Raw genomic sequence first — 9,650 nt, forward strand, 5'->3', positions numbered from 1 at the left:
GAGGGACGACAGGGGTGTGGCCTTCAGTACGGCAGAAGGTAGATAACAGTAGTGAACTTTGTGTTTTATTACACCTCTCATGCAGGGTCCCACACAAAACATGTGGGAAAAAATATACAAAAGAAAGAGTGGGCAACCTCGAGCAGAAACCTCTTATCTCCATATTTTGACTTTTTGTGTTTTTTCGTAATTTAACACCCTACTTGATCATACTACAGCGTCACACAAAAGCATCAAAAGTAGCAGATCTACAAACTCGACACGCGGTGCGAAAAGTTTTGAGCTTGTTGATCTGCTACTTTTTTTACTTTTGAATTTGAATCCTGAAAAGTAACAGTTTTGTTACTGAGTGGCAATTTCCAGAATGTACAAGGAACATCATGAACACACATTTAGCAATACCTAATTTTCCCCGGGGCAATTTTAGGATCAGGGCAAATGGGTAGAGTTGTACGATTGAACAATTAAGCGTGTAGTTAATGTACGCTTAATATAGGGTTAATTAAGGTTAAGGGGCTAGGGAATGAATCTAGACATTGAGAATGGTGGTCTTCAGAAGCATTCTGTAGCAATAAAGATGTGTCTGTGCACCTTCAGGGAGGAGGAAGTCATCCAACTGCTCCGTGGTGATGAGAGACAGCGGCTCTGGACGCTTAACGGTCAACGGTCAAGAATACCTCCGTTATTTCCCTGTTCTGCAGGACAGGTAGGTCAAGTAGAGCTGGGCGATATGGACAAAATCTTCACCATATTTTTGACCAAATACCTTGATATAGATATTGTGATAATAATATTGTATTTTGATGATAATGTCATATTGTAACAATGTTTTTTCCCCAGACATAAACAAATACAAAAATAAAATTAGAAGATCTTCAAGCTCACAACGTGTTGCATCCTGGGCGTTACATGCACACAAATTGATTTGCATGCACACTCACTGTATCTCTCTCCCTCTGCCTCTCTCTGAAACATGCAGGCACATGCATTATGCATTCTGTCTCTTTCTCTACCTCTCTCTTACACACACACTTAACCACATGAACCCTAGTGTCCCTATTCTGGGTTGAACATTTATTCAGTGAATATTGCAGATCTACAAGCTCTGTAGATCGTCTATTTTCGATGAAGAGATTCGGTGTAAAGGGAAAGACCTGAGGATCTAGTATAGAGCCCTGGGAGACCCTGGTCAACTAAGTATATAGGGTTTAAGTGGTTAAAAGGCAAGTTAGCCTCATTTTACCAAAACAAAAGTTTCTAGAAACATCAGGTTTTTCCACTTTTCATGACATAAGTTACGTTTATTACACAGTTGAGTGAGTGTGTGTGTGTGTGTGTAAGTTTGTGTGTGTTCTCATTCTCAGTGATTACACGTCTAATTGGAGTAGAGAGGTTGCGATTGGTTGTCAGAACTCACTGACTGTTGAGTTTGACACGCCCTCATACTCACTCACTCACTCACACTCTCTCACTCTCTCTCACAAACTCCTTGTGTGTGATGTATAAATCACTATAGTCTCACTACAGTGCTGTTGTTTTCTGACATTAAATTACCTAAGCCACCAACCAGCATTGACAAGGCTGTCCATTAAAGCTTAACCACTTAGTCCCTATATACTTTGTTGTAGAGCCCTGTATCAGAATCCCGTGGCACCAGACACAAATCTTCTGGGTGCCTTTTTGTGGGACCTGCAGGTCCCACAAAAAGTTTGGTGCCGGTTTGGAGTGGTTGGCTCTGTGAACGAAAAGTACAAGCAAAATGACTGCCAAGTGAGGTCAACAACGGCACTTCTTTCCTACTTGTTGATGCGCGGGCAAAGTTCACCAATGTTTAACTCCATGCTTCAGACACGTTGGACTTGACATGATGCGGCCGCCAACCATCACTTCTATTGTAGCTTCCCTCCAGTTGACAGATACGATCACAAGGTTTCTTTTCTTTTACAGACATTTATTAATGCCGTGAGAACTGAATAAATAAGCATAAAAAATACAACAGACATTAATTCGGTATCACATTTTCTCAAACATAACATAAACATACAGTACAAACAAATACACTGGCAACAATGAATTACCTCATTGGCCGCATCAAACTATATGGGGGAAACTTGAGGTCTTCTTCTTTACACTGTAAACTTAAACAGCTCTTCTTCTTGTATCTAAACTTAAACAGCTCTTCTTTAACATAAATGTCTTCTTTAACTCTTTAACTTATAATCTCTTTTCTCTCTTTAAACATCTCTTCAAACAGCATCACACTCGACATCCTCTGTTTGTTACATGTTGCAAGCTCTAGTGCTCAGAGCAGAATGACTGACTCTGCCCCTGCTCCTGGTAATTAACCAAATCTAAACCACCCTTGCTGATCGCTTCATTGACTGATCTGACTCAGCTGCCAGGTCACTGTGACCCTAGACATCAGAGCAACTCAAATACCCACATTAACACAGAGCACAATCCAAACATGAATTTGACCAAACAAAAAACATTATGAACTTCTTAACTTATTCACTTATTTATAATAAAATGAACTTCAATCATGATGGCAGCTACACTCCCACCGAAATCATGTGTGATTTCTTTAATTAACTTTTAATTTTTTAATAATCACTTTTTAATTAGCATGCCATTGAATGTGTTATGAGCTCTAGTGTATGAAATGCAGAGAGGTAGAGGTTGCCTTAGTCGGCTTCAAGCAGGGTAACCGTCTTGTGGATAGGCCTCTCTAAGTAGATTGGCTTGGTGAGTCTCTTTCCATGGTCATCTAGTGCTGAACTTCCAATCAGCAATTGTAGCTTCCTCACACAATCATCTTCACCAGGGAACACATCCATGACCTTGGCTAGTTTCCACTCGTTTCGTGGTGCAGTGTCGTCTTTCACAATCACTACGTCGTTGATCTTTGCATTTCTGCGGGTCTTGTGCCATTTTTGCCTCTGTTGCATGTTCTGCAGGTACTTTTCCTTCCATCTAGACCAAAACTCATTGGCTAGGAACTGCACTTTCTTCCATCTCCTTTTAAGATAGAGGTCTTCTTTGCAGAACTGTCCAGGAGGCGGTAGACTAACTGTCTTATGAACTTCTGGGTCTTCAACTGTTATGTCTCCCACCTTAACATCTCTGCTGGGAAGCTTGTCACACCAGAGAAAATCTGGTCCAGTAAACCAGTTGGAAGCAATGAGGTCCTTTGCTTTGAGGCCCCTTGACACGTGGTCCTGCGGGTCTCTTTCAAATGTCTTTTTCAGACCCTTGAGACGGTGATTTGCACAAACTCTATTGTCTGGTAGACTCGGTCTGTCTTCCTTAAAAGGCAACGGCATCTCACAGTGACCGTCTGCCTTGATCTTGATCCCATGCTCCATTGTTGTTATGAAGCGTAGATCCTCTTGGGAGAAATGAGCATCCTCTGCCGTTCTCTCATTGAAGTCTGATTCAAGCATCCTTATCACATCCGGTGGAGTGACTACTTCTTTAACTTGTGTTCGGCAGATGTATCGGACTTCACTTGTTAGATTAGAAGGCGAGTGAATGCTTGGTGTCACTTCCTTGACAACAATCCTGTGGCTGCTTCCAATCACATCACCATAGTCAACACTGACACTGCCGACTATACTCCAGCCAAGGTCTGTTCTTTGGGCAAATGGCTCATTGTCTTTGCCTGACACCACTTCTCTGGGTAGCAGGGCCTGAGAACAATTATAGCCAATAAGCAGACCAATGTCACAGTCGATTAAAGGTGCAATCTCTTCAGCAAGGTACTCTAGGTGAGACCATGCTCTTGCTGTCTTGGGTGTAGGAATATGACTTAGATTGGCCGGAATGAACTCTCTTGTATAGGTGATTGGGAGAAGAATTTTCTTAGACGAATAAAACCCTCTGACCTGCAGCCCGGTTAACTTCTGACTTGGAATGATTGTACTTTTGGATGACAATGTGGACAGTTTTAGCTGCACTGGCACCTTCTGTGTGTCCAGAGTGTCAGCTTTCTCTTGCAAGATGAAGGTGGTATCACTTTGGTTGTCCAGAAGTGCATACACAAGCACTTCCTTCTCTGGTCTACTTGTAGTGGATAACCATACTGGAACAACTGTGGATGTGCAAGTGCTGCTCATGTCCTGCAATACTCGAAAAGATGATGCTTCACTTGCTGTTTCATTGGTCTGTTTAGACTCTGCCTTGTCCTTTGACCTTTCTTCGTCCTTTGAGTGCTTCTCACTCTCTTTTTGTTTGTCATCCTTCTGTTCTTTCTCTCCCTCATCCTTCTGTACTTTCTTTCCGTCGTCCTTCGCACGGTCTTCATGTAAACAGGTAGGGTGTTTCCTTTTACATGTGTCACAGACACTCTTGTTTTCACAATTCCTTGAATGGTGACCTGATTTCAAGCATCCAAAACATAATCTGTTGGTCTGCACAAACTTGACTCGTTCTGCAACTGATTTGGCCATGAACTTTCGACATGTGTGAATGCCATGGTTCGACATCTCACAAAAAACACACCCTTTAACATCTTGTTTCTCTTCAGATGAGCTTGCCAGTACCTTTGCACCAACACTTTGTGTCTTTGATGGTGCCTTCACCTTCTCACCATAACTTGACTTCAGAGCATGAAGAGAGGTCACTGGATTACAAGCTATCTTGGCTTCTTTTGTGATAAACTTCACAAATTGTGTGAAGCTAGGAAATTCCTGGCTCTCTTCTAGAGTCTTCATGACCTTTCTGTTCCAACTGGCTGTTAGCCAATCAGGAAGCTTGGCAAGTATTCTCTGATTTTCGGCACAGTCATTTAGGACTTCTAGGCCTTTAATCTGTGACATCGCTGACTGACAGCCTTGCAGGAAGTCTGCGAACTCTCTCAGTTCAATGCTGTCTCTGGGTCCTATCTTCGGCCATGAGGTAAGTTTATCCCTGAAGGCTTTAGCTATCACAAATGAGCTTCCATATCTTTCCTCAAGTATGTCCCATGCTGAATGATAGGCTTCTTCAGTGCCTAACAGGAAATAACCCTCTATGGCTTTCTTTGCAGGTCCGCCGACATACTTGCGAAGATAGTAGACTTTCTCATTTACTGGAATGTTCTTTCTGCCTATCAATGTTTGAAATGACATTTTCCAGTCTTTGTATCTTAGTGGGTCTCCACTGAAAACTGAAGGCTCTGGTACAGGTAGTCGGCTTGCATTGATGGACTCTGCAATTGCTCTGGCGATTGCTGTAGCGCTATCCTCTTGCTGAGCATCAGCAGCCGGCTGCCCCATGACTGCTTGTGTCATCTGCTGAGCATTAGCAGCAGGCTGGCTCCTTGTGGTAGCTTGGGTTATCGTAGGCAGTTGTGCATGCGAGACATGTTGTGGTCTTGCCACTGGTTGCACTGGAAGACTTCTTGACTTAGGTGCGGGTGTCAGTTGCTTAGATTTGCTATCTTGGAGCAACTCTAATATCTCGTCATCTGAGCCCACTTGTTCATACACTTGTAGTCGTGCCTTTGCAGCATTCATTTTCTTAACTGCGTCCAAGCGCTCTAACTGCCTGCGCTTCTCATCTATAGCACTTTGCCTTGCAGCATTTTCCACTTCTTGCAGTGCAAACCTTTGTCTGTTCTCAGCTTCAATGGTTGCAAGCCTTTGTCTGTTCTCAGCTTCAATGGTTGCAAGCCTTTGTCTGTTCTCAGCTTCAAGGGTTTCAAGCTGATGCCTTTCATGTTCCATTTCGTCTAGGACTTCCAAAGTGGCTTGATTTGCAGCTAGTTCTGCCGCAGCTTCTTGTTTCTTTGCAGTGGACTGGTTTGAGAGTCTTGACCTCATGGTTAACCTACTTGCAGAGGCTGAACTTTGACTTGCACTGAATGAGAACAACGTGCTAGTGTCGCTCAAAGTCTCTTGATCTCTGTCTTTGCGATTAGAAGCACGCGTCAGGATCTTCTCTGACACCGCTACACAAGCGTCGACTCGACGGCGGGTCTGATTATCAGGGGTAATATGTCGCCTTAAGTCTACATAAGCTTGTGTTACTTCCTTCTCAGCACAGTTGATCTTGGTCATAATGCTTTGTAATATGTCATTGGCCAAAGGTCCACTGAATAATTGCTTAGCCTCTTTGGCAATAGATTTCCATTTCTCATAGGAAGTTGTGAAGTGATTTTGAAGATTTCTAATTATTTTGTCTTCGAGTTCTTGACCCTTTTCAGTGAGCGTTCGGGTTCTCTGGCCTCTTCGCAGTTTCTCTGCAGCATCTTCGGTCTCTCCTGCAGCATCTTCGGTCTCTTCTAGTACCTCAATTTCCTTGAGTGGGTTAGTGTCTAAAGGTGCATTATCAGTGTTTTTAGACTGGTGCACTAGTGCTTCAATACTAATGGTATTGTTTAAATTTGTTCCATCGACTTCGTGCTCAGCCATCTTTTAGTAATGTTTTAAATTGACTGTAAGCCTTCTATTTAGTAGCTTTTAAACTTAAACAAAAAACAACAGTTAAATTAACTGGCTTAACTTGAATATTACTAAGGTTTAAATTGCAACAACACTTAATGCAATTAACTTGGCTTGTAATGAACTTAAATGTATCAAACCCTTTTACAAATAAATGAACTTGTTTTCACTTACAAGGCAATTGGCATAAAGTTTTAACCTAGTAGCTTTAGAATGATTTAAAGTATCATAAACTCTTTCACAGTACTCATGAACTTAAATGAATTAACCCAATGAAATTGGAGAACACTTCTTTTAACACTTGGTAACTTATATCACTCTTGGTTGTAATATATTAGTCACTTAAATTCTTTAGGAGTGAACCACTTATGATGAAATCAAAAAATGTAATATAACACCAGAATATTTTCACCCTTTTAGCACTTAGAGTCTTTTCATGTCATTTACACTTCAAACTTGCTTAATAGTAAACTGTGGTGAAATCAGCAACAACTTGAACATAAAACATGTGCATGACAATGTCCCTTTTTTGGCACTTATAGAGTCCCTTTAAAGCAGTTGGCGAGGTTACTCCACATATCAACATTTAACTTGTTTTAAATGTGTTACTTCTTGTTGGCTTAACCACACAAAGCTCCAGAACTCCACTTGCTGGGATGCCAGTGTAAGCACAGTCTTATCTGTTCGAATGCTGGTCACTGTTGGTGTCGGTGGAAACTTGCTTGCAGCTCGGTCGACGGCAGGCACAGACAGGCTGTCTCTTCACCTCGTGTCGAGCAGGCTGAGTTCTCACTGTAGCTTCCCTCCAGTTGACAGATACGATCACAAGGTTTCTTTTCTTTTACAGACATTTATTAATGCCGTGAGAACTGAATAAATAAGCATAAAAAATACAACAGACATTAATTCGGTATCACATTTTCTCAAACATAACATAAACATACAGTACAAACAAATACACTGGCAACAATGAATTACCTCATTGGCCGCATCAAACTATATGGGGGAAACTTGAGGTCTTCTTCTTTACACTGTAAACTTAAACAGCTCTTCTTCTTGTATCTAAACTTAAACAGCTCTTCTTTAACATAAATGTCTTCTTTAACTCTTTAACTTATAATCTCTTTTCTCTCTTTAAACATCTCTTCAAACAGCATCACACTCGACATCCTCTGTTTGTTACATGTTGCAAGCTCTAGTGCTCAGAGCAGAATGACTGACTCTGCCCCTGCTCCTGGTAATTAACCAAATCTAAACCACCCTTGCTGATCGCTTCATTGACTGATCTGACTCAGCTGCCAGGTCACTGTGACCCTAGACATCAGAGCAACTCAAATACCCACATTAACACAGAGCACAATCCAAACATGAATTTGACCAAACAAAAAACATTATGAACTTCTTAACTTATTCACTTATTTATAATAAAATGAACTTCAATCATGATGGCAGCTACATCTATATCCCATAGAATAGAAGTGATGGGGAAGCTGCATATGAGCAAGGCACATTTGACCGCCCCCTTAACGGCTTATCTCTCTCTTACCCTCCCTCCTCTCTCCTTCCATTCCTCCCCCTTCTCCTCCTATCCCTCTATCTTTTACCATTTCTTGTCTCTCCTTCCATCCCTCCTTTCTCCTCCTTCCATTCTTCCTCTCCATTTCTCCCTCCATTGCTCCTCTCTTCTTGTTCCATCCCTCGTCTCTTATTCCAGGGAGCAGCTGATGTTTCCACTGCAGTTCATGGGCGTGCTGGGCCGCTTTGACCTGGACTGCACGGTGAGCGGAGGCGGCCGCTCCAGCCAGGCGGGGGCGGTGCGTCTGGCCATCTCCCGCTGTCTGCTCAGCTTCCAGTCTGAGGGGGACATGGAGATCATGAGACAAGGTATGCCTGTTTGTCTTTTAGTTTGTTTATTTTTCAAGTTCATTTTTGTATGACCACAAATGTGTTTTTGTAGTTTCCTTAGCCACTTTTTCAACCTGGCGCCCCTATTTTGTCCATGTCATTATAGGCAAATATAACCCCCCCTCCTCGACTTTTCACAAATAGCGAAAATAGCTGATCTACATGCTCACAGATCTACAAGTTTGTGAGGTTGTAGATTAGCTACTTTTTGTATTTCTGCACAACGATGTAAAATAGGGCTTAAGTGGTTATGGTTAATTTATGCATCACTCAACTTCCCCTCACTCATTAAAATGACATGTTTTAAACTGACAAGTGTTTTTCTCACTCTCTCTCCAGCTGGGCTGTTGACTCCGGACCCCAGGGTAAGAGAGAGGAAGAAGCCTGGGCAGGCTGGAGCACGCAAGAAGTTCACCTGGAAGAAACGATGAAGAAGAGGAAGAATAAATGTCACAAGAACAGATAGACATTCATTATGGACTGTCAAATTACAGAAACCTTGTATGTCCACAAATGTTATTTTACAGGACCTGTGTTCCAATGGATCCAATGTAGTTATTATTTAGTCACAAGCTCTTGTTAATGTTTTTCATTGGTGCAATAATTATAAACCCCACAGACATTTCACTTTCAAAATGTTAAAAAATAGCAACAATGGCAGATCTACAAGCTCATAACACTTGTAGATATGATATTTTTGCTACCTTTCGCGACACTTTTATGATGAAGTAGGGCATTGAGTAACAAAAAAGAAAACATTTGAATATGGAGATACAAAGTTTCTACCTGACGGCAATATAAACCATACAGGTTGACTGCTGACTTCAAGGCATAAAGGCTCTTATTTAAATGTCATACCATTATTTCTGTTTCTATGTATGGTTCACTTCAGCCATTTCAGCAATATCAACTTTAATGTATTTGAACTAAGGGAGCATCAGATAGTTGAATTATTTTGTACTACGTGCCTGTGTTATTACAGGGAACATTCTCTGGGGCCCTTGACCATGAGGGGCCACGAATGCCCTGGGTTTGCATGGCTAATCTGTTGCTGCTTTTCCACTGCATGGTACTGGCTCAAATGAACTATACTGGCTTTTGGTACCAGGTACATTGTTTTCCACTGCCCTTCAGGGGCTTCAGCGCTCCATGGCTAACGCAGACCTGCCATCCTGGACGACATGAACGGAAAAGAGGGTGTGGTGGAGTGTGCGTACATTAGGTCAGAAGAGAGTGCAAGTGCTTCACAACACACTCCTCCTTGGGTAGAACGGCATTGAAAATAATCTTGGGCTGGCAAAGCTGTCCTCCTTTGAGGAGAGG

At 42.0% G+C, this 9,650-nt stretch overlaps 1 protein-coding gene across 2 annotated transcripts in view; it reads left to right on the forward strand.

Moving 5' to 3' along the window:
• Positions 1 to 9,182, forward strand: part of mrps9 (mitochondrial ribosomal protein S9) — a 25,025-nt gene extending 15,843 nt beyond the window's left edge. The window contains exons 8-12 of one of the 2 annotated variants that reach the window (XR_014600289.1): positions 1 to 38; positions 598 to 706; positions 8,137 to 8,306; positions 8,667 to 8,905; positions 8,977 to 9,182. The exon at positions 1 to 38 is cut by the window's left edge and continues 131 nt beyond it. Coding sequence is in view for 1 of the 2 variants with exons in the window: in XM_084051045.1 (XP_083907171.1) it covers positions 1 to 38; positions 598 to 706; positions 8,137 to 8,306; positions 8,667 to 8,758 (409 nt within the window). In the remaining variant the exon portion in view is untranslated. Of the gene's footprint in view, positions 39 to 597; positions 707 to 8,136; positions 8,307 to 8,666 lie in introns of both variants that reach the window. The other variant, XM_084051045.1, reaches the window with a different exon arrangement.
• The last annotated feature ends 468 nt before the right edge of the window (positions 9,183 to 9,650 follow it).

This window comes from Gymnoscopelus microlampas (assembly GCF_963454915.1).
Source record: "Gymnoscopelus microlampas genome assembly, chromosome: 24".
NCBI classification, from domain to species: Eukaryota; Metazoa; Chordata; class Actinopteri; order Myctophiformes; family Myctophidae; genus Gymnoscopelus; species Gymnoscopelus microlampas.